The sequence below is a fragment of the Sus scrofa genome, chromosome 14, assembly GCF_054392235.1.
Source record: "Sus scrofa isolate SSC_HxYL_T2T_F1_AM1 chromosome 14, Sscrofa_HxYL_maternal_Yorkshire_Landrace_v2.0, whole genome shotgun sequence".
Lineage (NCBI taxonomy): Eukaryota > Metazoa > Chordata > Mammalia > Artiodactyla > Suidae > Sus > Sus scrofa.
The window spans coordinates 100,014,753-100,041,717 of NC_139396.1; the positions used below are offsets into that span (position 1 = coordinate 100,014,753).

Sequence of the window (26,965 nt, forward strand, 5' to 3'; positions counted from 1 at the left end):
CAGTCTCAGGCTTTTACAACCCTCTCTGTCCCTTTTTCATAACATCCAGGGATATTGTGCCAGGGAAAAGCGGGTACTTCTCAGGACATTGTTTTTTTCTGTGATAGCAAGAAATCCCCCCTTCTTCCTTAGCCTTTTCTTACCTTGAACGTGGTTGTGTAAAGGTGAAGTGTTTGGAACCGTGGCAGCCATCTTGTGGCCATGAGGCAACAAGGTTAAGGATTAAAAAAACCCCAAACAGTAAGGATGGTGAATTGTCCTTGAAGACATTGTCTGCACATTGAAACACCACCAGCAACTGTTTACCTCCAGCCTCCTTGTTAGTGTGAGAAAATGGAGCGCTTTGTGTTTCAGCAGTGATTAGCTATTTATTATTTCCTAACTGATACAGGCACTCTAATGTGTGGCCCATGCCCAGGGGTGGTTGGGGGATTGTGCTGAGATAACCCCGTTTGCTTTTTTTCAGGCTGGAGTGGCAGATTCCACACTGAACTTGATATCTTGCTCTCCAAAGGTAAGGCCCCACTTTCCTCAGGGGTGAGTTTTCTCACAGGAGAGGCTTTGTTCCTTGATCACCTGACAAGCCCAAATGCCAGAGGACTCCACTGAGCACTCCACCCCCGCCCTGCTGCGGGATGCCTCGTCAAGACCCCCAGTACCCAGTGAGGTGAGCCTGATCACCCATCCTCTACAGACCCGGGATGTGACTTAGCTGGGGTCTCACAGTCAGGGTGTGGGGATTGGCTTCAGTTCTGTATGGCCCATAGCCTGGGGTGTCCCCATTCTAGGGAGAATTTCTCCATTTGCATATGGGCCAGAGGTGCAGGGGCTTCTGCGACAGTAGATGACTTGATGGGGTGGGAGCTTCTGTGCCCACGCCTTCCCAGCCTCATGGTCAGGCTTCTGCTACAACAATGCTGTGGAGCAGCCCCAAGTCTCAGAGGCTTCTGAGAGAACCACCCACTTTCCTCGCTGCTGGGTCAGCGTCAGCTGGGCTGCGTCTGCTTTGGGTTGTGTGTCCAGATTGTTCTGAGATGAGTGGCTACCTGGGGACACTCTTTTCTGGTGGGCAGCACGGGTGCAAGAGGCCAACCATATACTGTGCTTTCAAAGCCTCTGCATTGGTCAGGTCTGCTGATGTTGGCCAAGTCACTTGGCTAAGGTCCTCATGGGGGCAAGTGTGTACCCTCCCCCCTCTGTGGGTGGCCCTGCCAGGTTGCATGGCAGAGAGTGTGGATATGTAGCCCTACTGTGGGTCAGAGACAAGGGTTGGGATCAGCAGGCCAGTCTACACACAGATACCCCTGGGCGTCTCCAAAGTCCTGGGTGCCAAGACCCTACCCCGCCTCAGGGCAGGACCTCCGCAAGGGTCCCTGCCTTGTGCCCAAGCTGAGGATGCCCCCGTCTGTTTCCAGAGGAAGAACCTGGCGCTCTGGGACTCATGGTGTCACCTGGAGTCTCAGGGCCACTCCTGCCTCCATCCATCCTCACTGCCATCCTGAATCCAGGTGGGGAGGCAGCTGAGGGGTTAGGCTCACCTTCCCCGGGTCCAGCTCAGAGCCCGCACCTCCCTGGGAGGGACAAGCCCCTTTCTTTCCCACCCATACTCAGGCTATGCCCATTCCTCCCCCCGCCCCCCAGACACCCGGACACAGAGCCTGGGACTCAAGGGTTCTGGTTGCATTGCACAGGACACCTCTCAGTGCTTGTTTACTTCTGGCAGCCCCTGAGCTGGCCTGGGGACATATTTTGTTTGCCTCGATCAAGGTTTTGCTTGTTTGAATGGAGCCAACACTGAACGATCAGCAAATGTAACAAAGAATGCAGATTTGACTCCCATTTCTTTTGAGAGAGCAGAAGTTTTGACAGTACTGGGCCCATTTTGTGGCAAACAGGTTGGCTTGGTGCTGCGTGGTACCTGCCTTTATTCCCCATGGGACATCTACCCTTGCCCCAGTCCCCACCACTCCCTGCTGTCTCAAACCCACAGAGGTTCACTCTTTTGCATATTGGTCTTTGTGCTGCTGGTGGGTGAGCTGTAACCTCCAATCTAATCCACTCCCCAGAGGCCCAGAGCAGAGAGATACGGGGTACAGAGCCTATCACAGGATTTTGTTTCTTTTTTTCCTCTTCCTGAGTAAGAGCTTCATCCAGATTCCAAAGAGCAGTCCCTCTTGTGGACTCCAAACACGGAGCCCAGACTCTGCAGCCCACCCCATTCGCTCAGATTGGGGTCCTCTCCCCCAAGGCAAAGCTGTTCATGCCGTGGTAGAAACTCAGAGCACCCCTGGCATTGCTGCCCCAAGAGCACAGCCACCTTGAGGGGAGAATCTAGACTGAGATGGGGCTTTGGGAGATGTTACAGACACCCAGGTCCCTGAGTTACATAGGGAGTGTCCCGAGATATAAACGGATGAGATACTAACTGCTGATACTTACATAGCAATTACTGAGTGCAAGTCACTTCTCTTAACTTCATATTAACTCACTTAATCCTCACATAAACCCTGTCGGGGGAAGGCACCACTTTTATCCCCATCTTACAGATGAGAAAGCTGAAGCCCAGAGAGGTTAAGTAACTTTCCTAAATTTGCACAGCATGTAAGTGGTAGAGTTGGGATTTGAGCCCAGATTTTATGGTTTCAGGGTTTCTAGTTCTCAAGCACTGAAGTATCCTAGAGGAACTGCCTATTGAAGTGGCTGCTTTTTCTGTAATATCTCATTTCACCCTTGGACTTGCTCAGTAAGGTCGGGTTGATTTGGCTATGAGAGACAGAAAAATCCAAAAGAACAGTGACTTAACCAAGGGAAAACTTTATTTCAATTTTACGTAGATGTAAGTGGTAAGGAGGCTCCATGGCCAACAGAGACTCAGGCTTCTACTCTGCTGTGGTGCCATCCTTATCATATGGCATCTCCTCATTGAACAAAATGACTGCTTGAGCACAAGCCGTCACACTTTCAACCCGGTTTTCAGGATACTCTACTTGCATCTCTTTGACCAGCTCTTAGTCACAGGACCATGCTTCAGCCTCAAAAGAGTCCTTTTTTTTTTTTTTTTTTTTTTTTTTTGTCTTTTTGCCATTTTCTTGGGCCGCTCCCATGGCATATGGAGGTTCCCAGGCTAGGGCTCGAATCGGAGCTGTAGCCACTGGCCTACACCAGAGCCACAGCAACGCAGGATCTGAGCCGCGTCTTCGACCTACACCACAGCTCATGGCAACGCCGGATCCTTAACCCACTGAGCAAGGCCAGGGATGGAATCCGAAACCTCATGGTTCCTAGTCAGATTCATTAACTACTGCGCCACGACTGGAACTCCTCAAAAGAGTCTTTATTACAGAGAGTTATATGTTCAATGAAAAAAAATCAGTTCTATTATTATTAAACTTAAAATAGAGAGTGGATCCTGAGAACATTCAGCATCATTCCTATGCTTTACAGATTAAGAGACTGAAGCTCAGAGAGGTGAATCACCTGCTGGAGGTCACACAGCCAGGAAGAGGTGGAGCCTGGATCTCCTGTCCCTGGGCCCTTTGGAGCAGGTGGGCCTCCAAAGATACACTCTGCTGAGTTCCTGCCGGGTGAGGAGGACTGTGGATCTGTGCACAACCCTCTCCCTGGGCCCCAGGAACACCAAGAGCCCAGGTCCTACCAGCCAGGCAGCCTTGTGCCTGCCAGCCCTGCCAGCTTCTCTGGGCCAGATCCATCACCCCAGCACCAACCATGCCCTGGGCCTGACTCCATCCATCCGGCATCGACTGTGCTTGGGCACATTCCTGAGGCGCTGAATAATTCAGGTCTGGTAATGGGGTAATGAATTTACTGACAACCCCATGTGGTCTCGGTACTTACACTTCAAGAAATACTGACTCCCCAGGCCGGCTGGGGCTGGAGATGTACACACGCCGAGAAAATGTTGCCTTCACCCACTTCGTGGGGTTCAGGCCTGATGGAATCATGACCCGACTTTGGTCTCATTGGTTCTTCAGCTGCTTGGAGGAGGCGGGGGTCTGGAGGCAGCGGGACTGTCCAGTTGGAACTTTGGGGTGAAGCGAAAGTGGAACCCCAGGAGCTTGAACATGCAGAGCTGGAAAGGAACCCAGTGACCCTTTGGTCCTGCATACCCATTTTAGGAACCAGGAAACTGAGGGTCTTGGCAGGGACAGACCCCTGCATGCTGTGTTCTGTGGCTGGGGACGCTGGGTCTGACTCGGGGCTCCAGGAAGACCTGCTTGTTTTCCTTCTAACCTGATGGTTTCCCCGTCCCCCAGCTGTAGGAGGTTGCTGCTGATGGCTCCCAGCTGCCCCTTCGCTGGGGATGAGCTCACAGCCAAACGAGGGCCATGCCCCGCAAGGCCGCCCCACACTGCACGACCTGAGCAGACTGTGGCCGGTGACCGGCTGATGTGGTGCAAAAGGCCACCCCAAGCCTCAAGGTAGGATGAACTCTGTGATGCTGTTCAAGCTCCAAAAGTCTCGGTGGGACCAGGCTGTGGCTCGGCCCCAGCTGAGACCACTTTCTGGCTCAGCCTTTACCCCTTCCCCATCCTGTCTCCTCACTCTCCTTCTCAGAGCCTTTCCCTGTAAATCATCTGAGTGCAAACCCCCAACCCAGGCTCTGCTTCTGGGGAACCCTCCTGAGATAGCTGCATTTCCTGGTCTGAGCCTTTCTTTCTTAGGTCTCCTTTCTGAGTGCTAAGAGAGGCTCAGAAGCAGTCCTTGGCTCTGGCTCTGCCGTATGATGGTGAGGAAGTCATTTCTCCACCCTGGGCCTCCATTTCTTTGTACGGCTGGGGTGAGAGGGTGGCCCTCTCTCAGGACTCGTCCAGCTCTGAAGGTCTGTGATACGACCTGAGATGCCAGGAAGCCTTCTCCTCCCCTACCTAGCCCTGCATGTACGTGAAATCCTGCTGTTGGGGTCTCTTCTCTGAGGCTTTTTCAAAATGCAAAGACGTATGAGATTAGAATGAGTTTCATATTAGGTGATCATGCTGCAGGGCAGAATTTCTCAGGGTAGGATGCTTGGATTATCTGAGTCCATCACCTGAAGAGGTGCTTATTTTTACTATATCTCTTCCCTTCTTCATAATTTTTTTTTGAATATGGTATGTGATGTCTGGAGCTGCAGCAGCTATCTTTCAGTCATGAAGAAACAGCATGAGGTGTTAACAACAAGCTATGGGTGGTGAAGCAGAAATATAGAAAGAAACTGGTTTTCAATAGTATTTCTGAGTCATTGCACAAAACCTGAAAACTGTCTCTAAATCTCAGGACATAAAATAATTAAGTATTTTTATTGCTCAAGCAAGCCCTGGTTAACTTCCTGTTATTTGCAGGGCAAAACATTCCAAACAAATCAACAGCCTTTTTAAAATTTAAAAAATTTTAAAATTGAAGTATAGTTGACTTACAGTGTTGTCTTAATTTCTGCTGTACATACAGCAAAGTGATTCAGTTATACATAATACATAGATTTAAAAAATATTCATTTCCATTATGGTTTATCACAGGACATTGAATATAGTTCTCTGAGCTATACAGTAGGATCTTGTTGTTATCCCCTCCATGTATAATAGCTTACATCTGCCAACCCCAACCCCCCACTCCATCCTTCTCCCAACCCCCTTCCCCTTGGCAACCAGAAGTCTGTTCTCCTGGTCTGTGAGTCTGTTTCTATTTTGTAAATAGGTACATTTGTGTCATATTTTAGAATTCACAAATAAGTGATACCATATGGTATTTGTCTTTTTAACTTCACTTAGTTTGAGAATCTCTAGTTCCATCCATGTTGCTGCAAATGGCATTATTTCATTCTTTATTATGGCTGAGTAGTATTCCATTGTGTATATATACCACATCTTCTGTATCCATTCATCTGTTGACATTTAGGTTGTTTCCATGTCTCGGCTGTTGTGAATAGTGCTGCTTTGAACATAGAGGTGCATGTATCTTTCTGAATTACAGTTTTGTTTGGATATATGCCCAGAAGTGGGATTGCTAGATCATATGGTAGTTCTATATTTAGATTTTGAAGGAACCTCCATACTGCTTTCCATAGTGGTTATACCAATTTACATTCCCACCATTAATGTAGGAGGGTTCTCTTTTCTCCACACCCTCTCCAGCATTTTTTAAAATAGATTTATTGATGATGGCCATTCTGTCCAGTGTGAAGTGATACCTCATTATAGTTTTGATTTACACTGCTCTAAAGTGATGTTGAGTTTTTTTTTTTCCCTTTTCTTTTTATGGCTGCATATGTGGTGTGTGGAAGTTCCTGGGCTAGGGGTTGAATCAGAGCTGTAGCTGCAGGCCTATGCCACAGCTATAGTGACACTGGATCTGAGCTCTATATGCAACCTATACCACAGCTTGTGGCAATGCTGGATCCTTAACCCACTGAGCAAGGCCAGGGATTGAACCCACATCCTCACTGAGACTAGTTGGGTCTTAACCCTCTGGTCTACAATGGGAACTCCATTTTTTCATGTGTCAGTTGGCCTTCTGTATGTCTTCTTTAGAGAAGTGTCTGTTTTGTTCTTCTGTCCATTTTTTCTATTGAGTTTTTTTTTTTTTTTTGGATACTGAGTTATATGAGCTGTTTGTATATTTTGGAAATTAAGCCCTTGTTGGTTGCTTCATTTGCAAAGCATTCTGTAGATTGTCTTTTTGTTTTATGATTTCCTTTGCTGTACAAAAGCTCGTAGGTTTAAGTCCCATTTGCTTATTTTTGTTTTTATTTCTGTTGCCTTGGGAGACAAATCAAGCCTTTATCTTGTTGAGTCATAATAAAAATCTTTTAAAGTAGGGATTATTATTTTTGGCTCAGAGAGGTTAACTGACATAGCTAAGATCATGTAGCTGGCAAGTGGGAGTATGCTTTTGGGATGGAATTTTCAGGTTGGGAGGAACTTTGGTTATTTTGATTTGTTTTGTTTATTTGTTTGTCTTTTTAGGGCTGCACCTGCAGCATATGGAGGTTCTCAGGCCAGGGGTTGAATCAGAGCTGTGGCTGCTAGCCTAAGGCACAGCCACAGCAACGCCAGATCTGAGTCGAGTATGCAACCTACACCACAGCTCATGGCAATGCTGGATCCTTAACCCACTGAGCGAGGCCAGGGATCGAACCTGCATCCTCATGGATACTAGTTGGATTCGTTTCCGTTGAGCCACGATGGGAACTTCAGAACTTTGATTATTGATGAGTATTTAATTCCTGTCTTCACTGCATGTGTCCTAGTGTATTTTGACCACTGGGAGTAGATCCCCTCTCTTGCCACTCTGGCCTTTGGTCATTCTTTCCTTATCCATCCCACTCTAGGTCTCAGCTTAGTGACTTGGGAAAGGTCCCTGGTGGAGTGAGGAGAAGGAGGTGGCAGGTATTCACTGTATATTCCTTCATGGGGTTTTCTGAATGAGTGTGAGCAGATTCAAGGGGAAAATTAAATCATTTTGGAGATGATTCTGGCCTCTAAACAGTACTTGGCCCCTGTGGGAGGTTAGAGTGAAAGAGAGAGAAAGAGTTTAGAGACAAAAATAGACAGAGGGATGGAAGGAGAGGGTGAGAGAAGCAGAAGTTGAGGAGGAGGAGGGCAAAAGGAAGGGAGAAGAGAAGGATGCCTTGGCTTGTAGATCATCCCTCCAGCCTCTGCCTGCATCTTCACATTGTGTTCTCCCTGTGTCTTTGTTTCCAAATCTCCCCCTTACAAAGGACACCATCACATTTGATTAGTGGCTCCTGAACTCCAGTATTACCTCATCTCAACTAATTGCATCTTCAATGACCCTGTTTCTCAAATAAGATGACATTCTGGAGTCAAGGGTTAGGACTTTAACTTATCTTTTGGGGGGACATAATTCAACCCATAATATATAGTTATCATTTTTAGCCATGGTTTGCAAGTGATTTGTTATGCTGCAGTAGTTACTCAGAACATCGCAATTAAGGAGTGGTTAGGGAAGCAAGTAAAACATCAGTGGAAATGTTGTTTACCAGAACATCCCTCTAGGAGGCTACTGTATGTGGTTGCAATAATTGATTTTCTAAATAGCTTGGGATTGGGGGTGGGGGCTGGATCCTCCCTGCAAAAGGTTATGTTCCAGTAATAACATGTGCTTGAATAATGACAGACGTTTTCCCTAATGCCTTCTAAGGTAGGCAAAGAGCTGAGTTTTGCTTTGTAAGGTATTCCTTCCCCTTAAATAAATGTTGAATATTTACTTAAAGAGAATCAATGTGAGTATTAGAGTGTTCCTGCCCTCCATATATCTCAGCATGGTCATGTTTATTAACACCTATGTCATCATATCACTGATGAACTGTGGGCTGCAGTTGCCTGGTTAAGTGTCTGATTTCTCCATAGACTGTAAGCAACCCTGAGAGCAGGGATAAGCTCTTTCTTGCTCTCCCCTGAATCTGAAGTGCAGCTTTTGGCACATAGTAGGTGCTTAATGGTTAGTCTCTGAAACTATGGATATTGGAAAAAGAACAAAGTGATTTAAAATCTATATGGTGATGAAAGGTTTACAGATATATCAGCTACAAAACATCTAAGGATGCTAGAAAAAATATTTTTGAAATTCTCTTCTGTTAATGGAACAGTCTCTAAGAAAAAAAGGGAATTGTGAGAGGCCAGGAACAAATTGTAAACATCAGTCCAGGGAAGTAAATGTTTCTGAAACTGCTGTACATATTGAAGACTTCTACCTTGTTGGGCAGCCTAACGTTCCATACCTTGAGCTTCCATGGCACAAGAAAGACAAGGAAGAAGCAAGGGATCATAAACATGACCAGGCAGTTTTGACAAAGAACAAAACAGAGGTTCTAGGAATTTAAATATATCACATATGAAATTAAAAACTCAATGGAATGGTTAAATAGAATAGACACAGATGGAGAGGGAATTAGTAAACTGGAAGATAGATCCAGGAAAAATGAAAATACAAAGAAGGAAGGAAAAATGAAGATGTGAAGAAGAGGTTAAGTGACATAGATGACGGAATGTTAAGCTCTAATATATGTCTAATCAGATTTTTGGAAAGCAATTGTAGGAATAATGAGAGAGATGTAATATTTGAAGAGATAGTGGCCAAGAATTTTCTATGATTATTAAAAAAAAATGAATCTTCAGATTCAGGAATTCAAATGAATCCCTAAAAGGATAAATAAAAAGAAGTCCATATACAGATACATCATATCAAATGGAATATCAAAGGCAAAGAAATGATCTTAAAAATACCAGGAAGAAAATAAATTTTTGTTGTTTACAACTTCTATAATTAAAGGAAATTAATCTAATGGTGATTAGTTATAATGGTATGAATAATAACCATGAATGACAGAATAATGACTTTAAAGGACTTTTAAAAAGTCATACCAACTAGGGCCTGCATATCCCAGTCCCTAATAAGACTGAATAATTTCTTAAAAGATAATTTATCTTTTAAGAGTAAGTATAGGAGTGTCCGCTGTGGCACATTGCTTGGTTAAGGATCTGGCATTCCTGCAGCTATGGCTTAAGTCGTAGCTGCAGCTCACATTCTATCCCTGGCTCAAGAACTTTCATTTGTAAAAAGAGTTAAAACAGATTCTAGGTATGTACTAAAGAGAATTGAAAACATATGTCCATGCAAAAACTTGTACACAAATGTTCACAGCAGCATTATTTATGATAGTGAGAAAGTGGAAACAACCCATATGTCTACCAACTTATGAACAGATAAACAAAATATGGTATAGCCATACAGTAGAGTATTACTTGCCATAAAAAGGAATAAAGTTCTGATTTTGGCAACAACATGGATGAACCTTGAAAACATTAAGCTAAGCAAAAGAAGCTAGACACCAAGGTCACAAATTGTATGATTTCATTTATATAAAACATAATAGGCACATCCATAGAGAGAGAAGGTAGATTTGCGGCTGCCAGAGGCTGGAGTGGAATGTGCAGTGACAGCTAATGGGCGTGGGGTTTCTTTTTTGAGTGGTGAAATATTATAGAATTAGATAGTGGTGATGTTTATAAAACCTTATACATATACTAAGTGGAGTTCCCTGGTGGTCTAGTAGTTAGTAGTTAGGATTTAGTGCTTTCAGCACTGCAGCCTCAGTTCAATCCTGGTCTGGAAACTGAGATCCCATATTAAGCTGCTGTATGCTGAAGCGCCCCCCCCCCCCCCAAAAAAAATTCCCTGGTGGCTCAGTGGGTTAAGACTCTGGTATTGTCACTGTTGTGAGACAGGTTTGATTCCTGGCTTGCTGTGGACGTGGTCAAAAAAATAAAAGAAAAAAACAGTATACTAAAGCTGAATTGTACACTTCCAAAGGATGAATTTTATAGTATGTGAAGTATATCTCAATGAACATGTAAAAAATAAGAAAAAGGGTGGAAATAAAGACATTTTCACTTATAAGCTTACCTTGGATTTGCAGGTTCAGTTCCAGATGATTTTGATAAAGCAAATGTTGCAGCAGGGCAAGTCTCACAAATTTTTTGGTTTCCCCGTGCATATAAAAGATCTGTTTTTACTATAGTCTGTTAAGCATTCAAAAGCATTATGTTCAAAAAATGTTCATACTTATTGCTAGGGAGTTCCCTTTGTGGCTCAGAGGTTAACAAACCCGACTGGGATCCATGAGGACACGTGTTTGATCCCTGGCCTCGCTCAGGGGGTTAAGGATCTGGTGTTGCTGTGAGCTGTGGTGTAGGTCACAGAAGCAGCTCGGATCCCGTGTTGCTGTGGCTGTGGTGTAGGCCAGCAGTTGTAGCTCCAATTGGACCCTTAGCCTGGGAATGTCCATATGCCACGGGTGCAGCCCTAAAAAACAAAGCAAAAAAATAATATATGTAATATATATTTATTGCTAAAAATGCTAATCATCTAAGTAACTCACCTTTAGTGAGTTGTAGTAGTAACGTTAACGATTACTGATCACAGATCACCATGGCAATATAGTAATAGTGAAAAAATTTAAAATATTGTGAGAATTACCAAAATATGGCACCAAGATAACGAAGTGAGCAGATGCTGTTGGAAAAATGGCTTCAGTGGATTTGCTTGAGGCAGGGTTGCCACAAACTTTCAATTTGTAAAGAGCAACAACAACAGCAAAATCAAACCACAGTGATGTGAAGAGCGATAAAAGGAATGCCTATTTATTAAAACTGAGAAAATTTATAAACAATAGACCTCCATTCAAGGAGTTTCTGAAGGATAAACTTGAAAAGAAAAATTATCTCAGGAAAAAAGTCTCAGATACAAGAAGCTGTGATGAATTGAGAAAGTAGTAAAAAATATGGGTAAATCCAAACAAGTACACTGACTGTCCAAAACATTGTCTATTCTGTGGAGTTAAACGGGAGATAGAGCTAAAAGCCGGACTGTAGGTAAATGGAATTAAAGCTTTCAAAGTACTTCGCATTTTTCAAGTGAGGGGTAAGACATTGATTATTAACTTTAGACTTAAGTTAGGTAATAACTTGAAAATGCTGAGTCACCAATAAAAACTAGGAAATAGAATGCTTCACCCCTATACAGTAGAAGGAGGAAAAATGAATGAGTAAAAAAAACCCTCAATCAATTCCAAACAATGCAACACAGAAAATGAAAATAATCCTTAGAAAGCAGGACAAATTAAAAACAAAATAAGATCATAGAAATGAGTCAAATATATTTGTAAGCTTTATAGATATAAATAGATCAAACTCTCCCATTAAAATTCATATACCATAAGACTAGATTGAAAAAAAAGTATAACCAGGAAGTTGCCTGATGGCCTAGCTGGTTAAGGATCCAGCATTGTCATTGCTATGGCTCGGTTTGCTGCTGTGGTTGGGTTCAATCCCTGGCCTAGGAACTTCTGCATGCCATGGGTATAGCCAAAAGAAAAAAAAAAAAAGAATAGCCAGAAGGATAGATTGGGATTTTTGGGGTTAGCAGATCAGATGAAACTGCTACATATAGAACAGGTAAACAACAACTTCCTACTGTATAGCACAGGGAACTATATACAACATCCTACATTAAACCATAATGGAAAAGAATATTTTAAAAATAATGTATATATATGTATGACTGAATCACTTTGCTGTATGGCAGAAATTAACATTGTAATTTTAAATTATACTTCTATTTAAAAAAATGCTGCTTACATGAGACATGTCTAAAACATGAGGACAGATTAAAAATTGTAAGGAAAATATCAGAAAAATAGTAAACCAAAAGAAAATTGGCATAGTTATATTACTGTCAGATAGAATGGACTTTAAGGCAAAAGGGCATCATTAGAGATATAGAGGGTCACTGTATGAAATTTAATTTAATCAGGAGAAAATAGTTCTAAATTCATGGATACTTAATAAGTCCTTTACCATATATAATTTGAAAATATTTTCTCTCTTTCTTTGTGGATGGTCTTTTCACTTTATTCATGGTGCTCATAGGACCACAAAAGTTTTCAGTTTTTTTGTTTGTTTGTTGTTTTCAGCTTTTTAAGGCTACACCTGTGGCATATGGAAGTTCCCAGGCTAGGGGTCGAATTGGAGCTACAGCCACTGGCCTATGCCACAGCCACAGCAATGTGGGATCTGAGCCACATCTGCAATCTACACCAGAGCTCATGGCAACGTCGGATCCCCAGCCCACCGAACAAGGCCAGGGATTGAACCCGCATCCTTGTGGATCCTAGTCAGATTCGTTGACCACTGAGCCATGAAGGGAATGCCCCAAAAGTTTTCAATTTTAAGTTCAATTTTTTGATTTATTTTTCTTATTTTTGCTCATACTTTTGGGGTCATGTCTAAGCTCTTAGACTTAGATCTTATATCCATTTTGAATAAATTTTTGTATATGGTATGAGGTAAGGGTTCAACTTCATTCTTTTGCATGTGGATTTCCTGCTGTTCTGGCATCATTTGCTGAAAAGACTATATTTTCTCCATTGAACGGTCTTATACCCTAGTCAGAAGTCAGTTGTCCATAGATACATGGGTATATCTGTACTTTCAATTTTAGTTCATTGATCTATATATTTTTCCTTGTGCCAGTACCACGCTATCCTGATTACTGTTGCTTCGTATCAAGTTTTGAAATCAGGAACTGTGAGTCCTCATGCTTTGTTCTCATTTCTCAAGATTCTTTTGGCTATTCCTGGTCCCTTGTAAGTCTATGTAAACTTTAGAATTGGCCTGCCACTATCTACAAAGAGGTCAGCTGGAGTTAGTATATGAAAACTGATAGTATATGAAAACTGGAGTTAGTATATGAAAACTGTTACATTAAGAATGGGTAGACGGAGTTCCCGTCATGGCTCAGTGGTAAAGACTAGTATCCATGAGGATGTGAGTTTTATCCTTGGCCCCGCTCAGTGGGTTAAGGATCTGGTGTTGCTATGAACTGTAGTGTGGGTTGCAAGACACAACTCAGATCCCGTGTTGCTGTAACTGTGGTGTAAACCAGCAGCTACAGCTCCCATTTGAGCTCTAGCCTGGGAACCTCCATATGCCATGGTGCAGCCTTACAAAGACCAAAAAGAAAAAAAAAGAATGGATAGGCCACAAGGTCCTGCTGTACAGCACAGAGACCTATGTCCAATCACTTGTGATGGAACATGATGAAAGATAATCTGAGAAAGAGAGTGTGTATAGATGGATGACTGGGTCACTTTGCTGTGCAGCAGAAATTGACAGAACAATGTAAATGAACTCTCATAAAAAGATTTTAAAAATAAGCATGATTACAAAAAAAAAAAAGTCAGCTGGGATTCTGACAGGTATGGCACTGAATCTGTATTCAGGTCTTACATCTCTTTACAGTGTAAGCATATCTCCAATCAGTGAGTCCATGAGAATAGAACCAAAGGGCATTCCTTTTTTTTTTTTTGCTTTTTCTAGGGCCACTTCCCACAGCATATGGAGGTTCCCAGGCTAGCAGTGGAATCAGAGCTGTAGCCGCTGGCCTACGCCACAGCCACAGCAATGCAGGATCCGAGCCGTGTCTGCAACCTACACCACAGGTCATAGCAACACCGGATCCTTAACCCACTGAGCAAGGCCAGGGATCGAACCTGCAACCTCATGGTTCCTAGTCGGATTCATTAACCACTGCGTCATGATGGGAACTCCCAAAGGGCATTCCTAACCAAGCTGGTCTGGTGTGCCCCATGTATGTGTCTTTGAAAAGCTACACTCAGAGTGAGTGTCACTGGGACCGAATGGGTGTGGTAAGACTGTAGATGACTGAAATAGGAACTCAAGTCTTCAAGACCCTTTTGGGGGTGTCATCATGATTATCATGACTATGCATAATCCTATGCTGGGTCCTTCAAGAAGCAGACCTTGAGGTGAGGAATTGTGTGAAAGCAGTTGTGGGAGGTGGTCCCAGGAAGTTCTGGAAGGGGAGTGGGGAAGGGGTCTGGGGAGGGGAAAGAAGTCAGGAGAGTGCCTAAACGAGCAGGTTACTGCTGTGGGTATCTGGGACCCGTCCCACTGGAGACCTCTGCAGGAGGGTGGAGAACAGGGTTTCTCAACCTCTGCACTACTGACATTTTGGGACTGAATAATTAGTGTTGGTTGGGGGCTGTCCTGGGCATGGGTGGATGTTTAGCAGCTTCTTGGCCTCTATACACTAGATGCTGGCAGCAACCATTCAACCAAAATGTCTCCAGATGTTGCCACATGTCCCCTGGGGGGCAAAATTGTACCTGGTAGAGAATCACCGGTATAGAATTGTCTTAGAATTATTCTAGCCAAGAGGGGAGGAAGCTGGGGTATTTATTCTCCAACCTCCAGTTATCATTGTGAGGGCTACTCCTGGGGGTGTCAAATCGCTGCCCCTCTGGCCTGTCCTGAGGGCTTACTGAACACGATCCCAGGCCGGAGAAGGCTCTCAAGCAGTGTTGCAGGTGCTCAGAGTAAGAAGCCACCCACATGCGTGAAAATGATGAGGGCTGCAGGGAGGTGGGCAGCCACAGCGCAGCTACCTGGGCTGTGCTCTCAGAGGCTTTGGAGACCCCCAGCTCTACCCAGATCTGCAGCTTTACCTGGCCGTCCACTTTCCTGGGCCTTTGTGGTTACCACCGTGTTGAAACCAACCCACCCCCGGGCAAGGCTTTGGCCCCTCTGCTCGCTTCCCAGTCTTCCTCCCCACCTGTTGCAGGCCTGGCCCAGTTCCTGCAGAATGAGGAAAGATGCCATGCAAAGACTTATAGCCTGAAAAGACCCTAAGTGGTCTTTTCTCAGGTGGCAGGCACTGGTGGGAAAGGCGCTCACAGAATTCCTCTCCTCATCTCCATAGAATGAGTCTCAGCTCCCTGCACCCACCAGAGCCTCTAAGGATGTTCCCTCTTTCTGGTATGCTGTGTGTCTTTGGGCAATAACACCTCCTCTCTGGGCTTCAGTCTCCCTCCTATACAAGGCCCGGGTCTGGTAGGGGTCAACCAGATGACCTTGAAATGTCCTTGCATCTCATTGAGTGGCTGCTGAGAGCCCTGGGAGGCAGTGGCAAGTCACCAGGCAGCCAGAGCCTGGGGACCGGCTGGAAAATGTGACAGCTCGGGCCCCAGTGGCGTTGCTGGCCTCTGATCTCTACTACGTGCCCGACACTCTGGGCCCGGTCACAGCCCAGCACGGCCCCTTGCTCACTCAGGAACATCTGCTACAGCATTTACCACGTTAATAGATTAGCTTTGAGAATCGGGCAGGTGTTTTCCACCCAAGCCAGAAAACATCAAAATCAGATTGCTCTCCAAGCCTTTCCGCACAGGCAATCGAGTTAGAATGACTCATACGGTCTAACAGATAATAAAACACACATAACATTTGCTTTAAGGTACAGGCGGGGGTATTTTGTCCCGTGCTTAGGAGAAACAAAAACTCACTCTATTTGGGAATAGGGTAATTGAATACAGATGGGAGGAGGTAAATGAAAGAATTTAGCAAATATCTCAGTGGAATAGCTAATGGGAATGAGACAGAATAGGAAATTAAAAATTATTCGAAGCAGATGGACCATTCTTTGAGTTTTTAAAAATTTATTAGGGCCGCGGAAAAATGTGTCTGTTTATTTTCTACGGCCATGAAATTAATGACTTGGTGAGTTTTGCTTGTGCAATTTTATGACTGCCATGTCATCTGTCATAATTTGGAGGCTGTTTGATATGGATTTATGAATGTACCCACCCCCCCGCCCTTCCCTGATTTATTGGTGTGGGTCATACGTGAATTAGGCTGTCCCCTGTCAAGGGAGCCACACCGATGGCTGGGTAACCCTATGGGCCTTGGGTGGGGGCCTTGAGGATTCTCGGTCCAGAGTTGAGTGGAAAGGCAGTGGAGGGTCACTCTGGGGCTGTGGGAAAGGGGCAGGCCTGACCTGGCTGTACTTCCTCTGCTGGGATGACCCCAGCTTGCCCGAGCTGGGGAGGAGGTATTGTTGGGGAGGGGTCTTACAACCTACTGGGAGCAGGAAGCCAGCCTGAGCTGCTTGTGCTTGGCTGGGAGTGAGATGGGGGCCGTTGCTGCTGCTGCCGCATCCACATAACCGAAGGGCCACCTGGCTTCCTGACCTTGCAGTCCCCATAGCTGGGCTCACCTGCCTCCAGACCTGAAGCTCAGGGATGGGGAAGAAAATTCACCTTGATTGGAAATCTGGGTGTCCCCAGCCAGGTGCTAGGGGCTTAAGCCCATCCTCTTGATGATGGTTAGGGCTTTACAACCAGCAGGTTTGGGTCCAGTTTTGCTCTGAATCTCTCAGTATGTGGCCTTGGGCTGGTCACTACCCTCTCTGAACTTCAGTTTCCTCCTCCGTGAAGGAGGAATAGAAATACATCAAGTTAGGGATGTTTTAAGGATCAAAGGAGATAATGTAACACTGTAGCACAGTAATGTAACACTGGCAAAGCCTAATAAATGGTAACTCATTATTATTAATGAGCATCTTGAGGTGGATATTATCATTTCCACCTGACGATGGGGACACTGTGGCTCAGAGAGGTTCAGTGCCTTGTCTGAGGTCATACAGTTAAAGGAATGGAGCTGGGCTTTCCATACAGATCTGCACTTTCCATACAGATCTGCTCTTTCTTCTATAACTCCGGGGCCCAGCCTGCTCTGAACTGGGAAACTCCAGACACTGGGCATACAGCTCAGGGCTACAGACTCATGACCCCGTTGTCTGGTTCCTATGCCTGGGCCTGGCCTATTCCTTACCTGGCCTGAGTGTCCACCACAGTCTCGGTGACCAGTCCCTTCTGCTGCTCCGGCTCCCTGTGGGGACAGAGTGCCTCTTCTCCACTGCATTGCTGGGGCTGGCTGGGCAGCCCATCTAAATGTGGGTGGAAGGGGCTGTCCATCCTCAAGACCAGGCCCATTCCAATCCCCTACCTCCCTCTGACCCAACTCCCAGAGGACCCTGGAGGCAGGGTTTGCAGTGGGCGGGGCTCCAGGGCTCCTCAGCTTTCTGACTGCAAATCCCTGCCTTGGCCAGATATCATGGTGTGGGTGAGATGTTTGGCCCATGGACAGGCTGCGGGTAGCTTTGAGTCTCACCTGAGCTCTCCTTTTTAGCCCCACCTGTTCCCCACAGTCCAGGCCCCTTTATGCCTCTCTCAGCACCCCCAAATTAGTAACAGCAATAACGCCTGTTTTCTGAGCACCTGCGATGGGCCAGGCACTGGTTCATATAATCAGCCATTTATTCCTCCATTGGCACAATATTTATTGAGTGATTTCTATGTGCCTGGCACTGTCCCAACACTGGGGAATAAAACAGACCTGGTCCCTGCCCTCACTGCACTTATTTTCCAGTGGGGAGGGTAGGGCTCTGAAGAAGATGAAAGCAGGGTAAAGAGTAGAGAGGAAAGGGGGTGGTGGGTGGTGGTGGGTGACGGAGGCGGTTTCTGTCTTAGATAGTCTGGTCCAGGAAGGCCTCTCTGACATGGTAACTTTTTTTTTTTTTGGTCTTTTTTTATTTTTAGGGCCACACCCACAGCATATGGAGGTTCCCAGGCTAGGGGTCCAATTGGAGGTGTAGCTGCCAGCCTATGCCACAGCCACAGCAACGCCAGATCTGAGACACATCTGCAACCTACACCACAGCTCACGGCAACCCCGGATCCTTAACCCACTGAGCAAGGCCAGGGATCGAACCCACAACCTCATGGTTCCTAGTTGGATTCGTTTCCACTGTGCCATGACGGGAACTCCTGACATGGTAACATTTTGAGCTGAGACTTGAAGGCAGTGAGCCATGATTTTGGATCTCTAGGGAAAGAGTTTCCAGGGAATAGCAAGTGCAAAGGCCCTGAGGTGGGGCAATGGTTAGAGTTTGAGGAACAACAAGAAGGCCAGAGCAGAAAAAATGAGGAGGAAAGTAATTTTAAAGTCCATTATCTCATTTAGTTCTTATCACAGTTCTCTAGGGTGGGCATTATTAACCACAATTTTCCTGATGGGGATACTGAGATTCAGAGAGGTCAGGCCACTTGGCCACGGTCACACAGCAAAGCAAGGCCCCAGCCCAGAGTCTCTGTGAATTCTTCTTGCTGTAGCACACCACTTCTCTTGATGTTACAGTTGGATGGCACAGCAGAGTGGAACCAAGCGTCCAGAGGGAGGATGAGGGCTGGATAAGGCTGTAAGGTGGTTTATGGTTTCTAAGATGTCTGGAAGGTGTAGCTGTGAGTGCAGGCAGGCCTTGCTGCTGTGGCCAGGAGCCCTCTGGTGGCCCCAGCTGTAAGGATTCTTTAAGGCCAGAGTGCTGGGCTCTGACAGGGCAAGATGGATGAGAATGCTGGGCTTAGTACCCGACTAAATTTCCTGAGCAGTTTTCATCCAGATGGTCTCTGGGAGGATAAGGTTTAAGAAGATTGATTCTCTGGGAAGGGAGGATGGGGAAGGAGAAAGGGCTCCCGGCCTGTCTGCCTGAGTGGAAACATCTCTTGTCTTTGGATAAAGGAAACTACCGCTTTGGAAGGTGTGACTGGACTGGCTTAGTGGCTTGTGTGATTTGCAGGCGTCCGGAGTGGGGCAGGAGGACAGGAAAGGGGTGGTGATGGCTTTTCCGCTTGGGAAGAGGGCAGAGGGGGAGGCGCCCATCCTTCTGAGCAGGGGCACCTGCAGCCCCTACAGCGTCAGGGGCCCATTTGGGTCCAGTCTCCTCGGCCCCGCCTGGGTTTCTCCATCTCCCGCTTCCTCTTCCATCCCTGAATGACATAAGGGTTCCTGTCAACCCCATGTGCTCACAGCTCTATGCCGTCAGGCCTCTTCTCATGCTGAGCCTGGGCTTGGAATATGGTCATTCTGTGGTGGGGTGGCACTTAACTCTGCTTGTGTGTGTCTGTGTGTGTGTGTATAGAGTAAATGATACACGGTACTTGTATCATTTGTGTCATGGCAGAAAAACTGGCATGAATGTTGCAGAAATCTTCTGGGAGAGAAAGTATCAAGGCTCCGACTCCTTTTGTGTAAGATGCGAAGGTATTGAGAACTTTGGGCATGTGTTCATGAAATGTTTTGAATGTTCTGAAACTGACTGTGGTGATGGTTGCAACTTTTTGAGACTCTGCCAAACACCATTGAGTTGAACACTTTCTTTTTTTTCCTTTTTCTTTTTGTCTTTTTCGGGTTGCACCTGTGGCATATGGAGGTTCCCAGGCTAGGGATCTAATCGGAGCTGTAGCTGACCTACGCCACAGCCACAGCAATGCCAGATCTGAGCCACCTCTGTGACCTACACCACAGCTCATGGCAACATGGGATCCTCAACCTACTGAGTGAGACCAGAGATCGAACATGCAACCTCATGGTTCCTACTCGGATTCGTTTCCACTGCGCCATGAGGGGAACTCCTAGTTGAACATGTTCAATGTGTGAATCATGTGATACCTCAATAAAGCACTGTCAACTCAATAAAGCAGTTATTAGAACATTAACATGGGCGTTACCTGGTGACACAGCAAGTTAAGGATCCGGTGTTGTCATTGCTGTGGGTTAAGTCATTGCTGTGGCGCAGGTTTGATCCCTGGCGCAGGAACTTCCACATGCCTTGGGTGTGGCCAAAAAGAAAAAGAAAACTAACGCAATAACAAAAAGACCCAGTGTCAGGGAAGGCGATTGAGCTCCTTGTGATAAAATCATCATGAGACAGGCTTGGAATCGGTGGGTTGGCTGGTGATGGAAAGGCAATAGAAACCAAAATCTGCCTTGGTCCAGTTGTTTTGGTTTGTGCTGTGGGGTTTTGTGTGCAGCAAATTATTTAAAAAAGTATTTTTAGAAGATTTCAAATAAAGATTTCAGCTAAAGATACCAAAGGATTCTTTAAGAAAATGTCAAACAGAAATTTCTAAGTATCCAGAAAGAGAATGGTAAAATGTTTGCATCATCCAACTTCAACAATTATCAATTCATCACTATTTTTTTCCATTTAAATCCCCATTTACTTCTGCCCTTTTCAGATTATATTGAAGCAAACCTCACACATCAAAGGATTACATCTGAAAATAGTATTATTATACCTAAAAAAATTAATGGTAATTCCTTAAGATCATCAAATATTCAATCCAGTCATTAAAACCATAAGACCATATTTTTAAAAAAATTTGGTTTGTCTGAGTCAGAGTCTAAATAAGCCCACACAGGAGTTCCAGCTGTGGTGCAGTGAGTTAATGATCTGGCATTGTCTCTGTTGCAGTGTGGGTTTGATTTCTGGCCTGGTGCTGTGAGTTAAGGATCTGGTGTTGCCACAGCAGTGGTGTAGGTCATAGCTGCAGCTTGGATTGAATCCCTGGCCTGGAGACTTTCATATGCTGGCCAAGAATCAAACTTGTGCTACAGCTGTAACCAGAGCTACAGTAGTAACAGCACTAGGTCCTTAACCTGCTGAGCCATGAAGGAACTCCTCTGAGTCTTTTTTTAAACCATGTTCCTCCTCTTTTTTTCTTTTTTCTTTTGAAGTTGATTTGGTGAAGAAACTGGATTGTTGTTCAGAAGAGTTCAGAGCCTGAATTTCCCAATGGTATGTTTAGCAAGCTCCTCTGGACTCTCAGTTTCATGGAAAACTGGAAGTTGGGTCTAGAGTTTGATCAGATTCATTTTTTAAAATTTCTGTTTTTGGCGAGGCTACCTCAGTGGTGGTGGTATATTATTTCATCAGGAGACACATAGTGTCTGGTTGTCTTTCTTTTTGTGATACTCAACGCCTAGATCCATAAATTCATAAAGGGCTGCAAAAACTATCATTATTCCTTCTTCATTTGTTAGCAGAGAGGAAGTTCTCCTCATCAACTATTTGGTTTCAGTGGTACAGTTCATAGAGGAACAGCAGCATAAAGCTAGATTTGTCCTTCTGTTTACCAGTCTTCAAAAGAACAAGTTAGTTTCCTATCAGCCTCTTGGGTTTGTTTGTTTCCTTTCAGTGTCATGATGAACTTATAGATTTATACATATTGGGTGCATTTCAATCCACTGCTGTTAGTTTTATTATTGATGCCCAACTTGCCCATCTGTCCAGTGGGAGCACTTCCATTGGCTCCTGAGTCCTTCTGACACCACCCTAGTGGTCCTTGAAGAGTCCTTCCTGGCTGCTATAATATGGCTCAGCTTGGCCATTCCCTGCCTCAGCCATTGCCTGTGGGTGAATAAGCCTAGCCGTGTTTGTGGGGAGGGACATCCCCTTTTACATCGTGTGCATGCTTTTGGCCCAGCACTGCATGACTTGGAGAGCTCAGCCGGGTCCCATGGCTATGGACAGAGTGGCCGAGGACTCAGTGTACACAGCTGCTCTCCCAGACCATGTCATCCACCCCCTTCTACATTTCTTATTTTACTTATTTTGGTATCAGGCAACATTCTTTGCTACAAGCAACAGACACTGCCCTTAGCTTAAGTGGAAAAGGGATTGATTAAAGAAAAGTATTTATTGGGATATTGGTTTGGCTGCATTGACAGATAAAGGTGGAGGATTTCGTGCTTTCCTGTAAAAAGATAAGGTGATAGGCAGTTGAAGCAGAGGAGGCTGAAGGGTGACTGTGCTCTTCAGAGTTGACTAAGGACCCAAGATCCTTCTGTCTTGTTGCTCTACAGCTATGACAGTGCTGTCCAGTAGAATTTACGGTGATGATGGAACTCTTCTCTACCCGCGCTGTCCAGTACAGTAGCCACTGGCCCCATGTGTCAACGGAACATTTGAAGTATGGTTAGAGTGACTGAGGAACTGAGTTTTAAATTTTATTTAATTATTATTTTTTTTGCTATTTCTTAGGCCGCTCCCACGGCGCATGGAGGTTCCCAGGCTAGGGGTCGAATCGGAGCTGTAGCCACTGGCCTACACCAGAGCCACAGCAACGCGGGATCTGAGCTGCGTCTGCAACCTACACCATAGCTCACGGCAACGCCGGATCCTTAACCCACTGAGCAAGGGCAGGGACCGAACCTGCAACCTCATGGTTCCTAGTCGGATTCATTAACCACTGCGCCACGATGGGAACTCCAAATTTTATTTAATTTTAATTAATATCATTAATTTTAATTAATTCAGGCTCATGTGGCTAGCGGCTCTAGCCAGAGGAAGGAACTATCGCTATCCCCCCTCAGACCTCAGCTTGGACAGTATGTCTCTGGAAGGGGTCCTCATCTGCCTGGCTGAGGAAGGGCCTCTACCGGTCTTCCTTGTAGATTTCAGGATGGAGGGGGTGGCAGGCTGCATCCTTCTGAGGACACACATCACTTCTTGAAACATCACGTCAGTCAGAACTTAGAGGGTCAGGCTTCACTGCAAGGGAGTCTGGGAAATGAAGTTTCTAGCTGGGGATCTGTGTGTGCAGCTGACACTCAGCAGTTGCTGCTCCCGAAAGGAAGAAGGGGGAGAATAGTTATAGATGGACAATTAGAGACAAGGGGCCAGGCAGCTCTAGACTGTTGCCAGGAGTCAGAAGGTGAGAATGGCAGAGAATCATACTTTGAGGGTCCAGAGGCAGACATCAAACTCAAGTCTTAAAGCAGAATCCCCGAGTTCCATAGCTGGCTATATGCTCATTTCATTATTTAGTCCTCAAAAAAATTCCCAGAGGAAGGAACTATCGCTATCCCCCCTCAGACCTCAGCTTCCATCTTCACATCACCTTCTCCTCTGAGGGTCTCACATCTCCCTCTGCCTCTATAAGGACACTTGCCATTGGATTTAGGGCCACCTGGATAGTACTGGATGAGCTCCTCTTCTCAAGATCCTTATTCGGATCTTTTGCCAGATGAGGGAATTCTCACAGGTGCTCAGAGAAAACATAGACATAGCCTTTTGGGGTCACCTGTCATTTCACTACAGCCCAGCTCACACACCTGGTTGCACAATTCCAGGAACATGGTGTTTATCGTAGCAGCCCTGTTGGTGAGAACAGGGCTAGGATTTGAATCCAGGCCAGCCTGGTTCCAAAGCCCACTGTTTCCATTTCAGATTTAACCTCTAAAAGTTTGAGAGTTGGAGCAGTTCAAGAACAGGAAGCTGTGGTCAGCCCACCACTGGTCACATCCCCACTGCAGCCTGGATCTGAAGGTTGCATCTGGGATGACCTTCTCAGAGCCACATTCACGGCTTTTCTTCTCCATCTGCCTTCCTCCCCTTACTAGGTCTTCCCCCGCCCTGGTGGGGTGCACTGCGCCTCCCAGAGAGAAGAATTCCTCACATCTGTAAAGTGCTTTACCCCTTAGAAAGCAATTTCACATAATATGAAGTTGAGGACCATTTTTTTTTTTTTTAAAGAATTGGCACCACTTATTATTCTTGATTTAAAAAGCAGAAATGTTGAGTGCCTTTGGTATTTTTCAAGGAAAAACAGCCCCCAGATTAAGTTGATTTTGTATCTGACCCTTGCTTGATTTCTTCAGGGGGCCAAGGGCCTTTGATAGAAAAAAATACCCCCACTCCTGCAGCCTGAGGAAATGGAAAGACAAAGGAGGCTTGAGCAGCCCAAGGCAGGAAGAAGGCGGCCCAGGGAGCAGGCTGAGGAGGAGGGAGCTGCCCAGAGGCTTTGCTCGCCTCCATCGGGAGGCAGGGCCTGGGCTCTTCAGCGCTGGGTGCCAGGCTTGGCCATGGTACCTGGGGCACCAGCACCTGGCTGATTAGGCTGCTTTCTCCCAAATCCTGGCACATGTGCCCTCAAGAACACCCGCACTGGGTATTCACTGTAAAGATGCTCACATCGTTATACTCTGAACCCACGCCAACACACACCGGCGTGTGCTTGTGCACACACACTGGTATATGTATGCATAACACTTGCTAGCACTTATTAGGCACTTCCTGTATACTGGCATCATTTGATCCAAGTACTTTTTTTTTTTTTTTCTTTCTTTCTTTTTAGGGCTACACCCGTGGCATATGGGAGTTCCCAGGCTAGGGATCGAATCAGAGCTATGGTTGCCGGCCTATGCCGCAGCCACAGCAATGTGGGATCTGAGGCATGTATGTAACCTACACCACAGCTCATGGCACTGCTGGATCCCCAACCCACTGAGCAAGGTCAGGGATCGAACCTGCCTCCTCATGGATACTGGTTTGATTCCTTTCTGCTGAGCCACAGTGGGAACTCCCTGATCAAGTACTTTTTATTCATGGATTTGTTTCAATACTTAGCACAACCTTGTGAGATAGGTAATGTTATTTTTCCCATTTAAGAAATGTAGAAACTGAGGCACAAAGAGGCGAAGGAACTTGTCCGAGTTGGATTTGAACTCAGCCCATCTGGGCCTAGAGTCCACCCTGCTTCTCCCAGGCCCTCATCTACTCTGATGCTTTGCACACGCATGGAGTCTCACACACACACACACACACACACACACCCTCTGACATGCATCAGCCTTCACATGTACACAGAGACCACGTATACGCATTCGGACAAATACATCCACTCACACCCTCTGCCACTCACAATGCTGCTAGGCCAGTTTGTGCAAATGCACTCTGACACACACACTCACAGCTGGTGCTGCACGTGCACTCCCACTGCCCCTCCTGCCTTCCTTCCCCTCCCAGGGACCGGTTTTCTTCTGAAGCCAATGACTGAGGCCAGGCTGACCAACCGGGTGTCAGGGTCAGGATGGGGGCAGCGTGGCCGCTGACAGGGTGATGGAAAGCAGGAAAGTCACAAATAAGCAAACAGCCCCGCCTGGACACAGCCTCACTGAGCGTTTCCTGACTGTCCAGGGACATGTTTATTTTTTGATGACTGTCCAGAGCCGACCCCACGTCTTTCCCTTCCGAATGGGCGTCTTGATGGAGCCATGGTGCTGTGGGTCTGGCTCACTCAGCGCTGATGTTTACAGATGTCTCTCTTCTCTAACGGAGGCTGGGAGGCCCTCATGGGCTGCGCCCAACCTACTTTTCCCTTCAGCCCCAGGTACCCCCCTCCTGGCTGCCTGACCCCACACCCTTCAGCCCCCTGCAGTCTCCTTGCCTCTGCTTGAGTTCCTCTGTCTGGGATGACTAATTCCTGTTCTCTAGGTTAAGCCTACTCTCCTTCCTGGATCTAACTCAAAGGACACTTCCTCCAAGAAGCTGTCTAGAATTCTTTCAAGTTGTAAGGAATCTCTTCTATTTCCTGGCACTTAAAAAGAAGTTAAACAATTTTATTGGTGGTAAAATACGCATAACGTCAAATTTACCATCTTGGCTTTTTTGTTTTTTTTGACCTCCCCAAAGCATATGGTGTTCCCAGGCCAGGGATCAGATCTGATTTGATGTCGCAGCCCAAGCCTCAGCTGCGGCAACACCGGATCCTTAACCCACTGGGCTGGGCCAGGGATGGAACTTGTGTCCCAGTGCTCCCAAAATGCCGCTGATGCCACTGAGCCACAGCAGGAACTCCCCATCTTAGCTATTTTTAAGTGTACAGTTCAGTACAGTCATGTTGAGTACATTCTCTTTGTTGTATAACCATCATCACCATTCATCAACAGGATTCTTTATCGTGCAAAACTGAAACTCAGTCCCCATTAAACAGTAACTCTTTTACCCCTTTCCCCAGCTCCTGTATCTACCATTCTACTTGCTGTCTCTGTGAATTTGACAATTTTTGGTACCTCATATAAGTGGAGTCATACAGCATTTATCCTTCCGTGACGGGCTTATTTCATTTAGCATAGTGTGCTCAGTTTTCCATGTTGTAGCACACATCAGAGTTTATTTCCTTTTTAAAGACTGAATAATATTCCATTGCACATATATACCACATTTTGTTTATTCATTCATCCACCAATGGACACTTGGATTGCTTCCACCTTTTCTGCTATGTGAATAATGCTACTAGGAACATGGGTATCTGTCTCTCTGGTTCTTTTTTTTTTTTTTTTTTTTTCAGGGCTGCACCCGTGGCATATGGAAGTTCCCAGGCTGGAGATCGAATCAGAGCTATGGTTGCCGGCCACAGCCACAGCCACAGCAACAGCAATGTGGGATCCGAGCCACGTCTGCGACCTATACCACAGCTCACAGCAACGCCCCATCCTTAGCCCACTGAGCAAGGACAGGGATCAAACCCGCAACCTTATGGTTCCTAGTTGGATTTGTTAACCACTGAACCACGACGGGAACTCCGGTTCTTTGTTCTTTTAACACAGCAATTGTTCATTCATTTGTTGATGGGCATTTGACTAGTTTTCAGGTTTTGGCTATTAAAAGTAAAGCTGCTATAAATATTTGTCTATAAGTCTTTATATGGACCTATACTTTCCTTTCTCTTGGGCAAATATGTGAGAGTGGGCTGGATATACTAGGTATATATTTAATTTTCTAAATAGACTGTCAAACTGTTTTCCAAAGTGTTTGTCGATTGTACACTCCTAGTAGCAATGTGTAAGGGTTCCACTTCCTTCATATCCTCACTAACACCTGGTATGCTAAATCTTTTTAATTTGAAAAATTCTTTTAATTCTAATAGGTGTGTAGTGGTAATTCATTGTGGTTTTAATTTGCATTT

At 45.6% G+C, this 26,965-nt stretch overlaps 1 protein-coding gene across 1 annotated transcript in view; it reads left to right on the forward strand.

Annotated features, from left to right (window-relative positions):
• Positions 1 to 26,965, forward strand: part of LOC106507128 (uncharacterized) — a 136,868-nt gene that overhangs the window by 3,451 nt on the left and 106,452 nt on the right. Inside the window, exons 3-5 of the mRNA XM_021073149.2 lie at positions 467 to 514; positions 3,445 to 3,545; positions 4,275 to 4,439. Of these exons, the coding sequence (XP_020928808.2) occupies positions 4,294 to 4,439 (146 nt within the window). The 5' untranslated portion in view covers positions 467 to 514; positions 3,445 to 3,545; positions 4,275 to 4,293. The remainder of the gene's footprint in view (positions 1 to 466; positions 515 to 3,444; positions 3,546 to 4,274; positions 4,440 to 26,965) is intronic.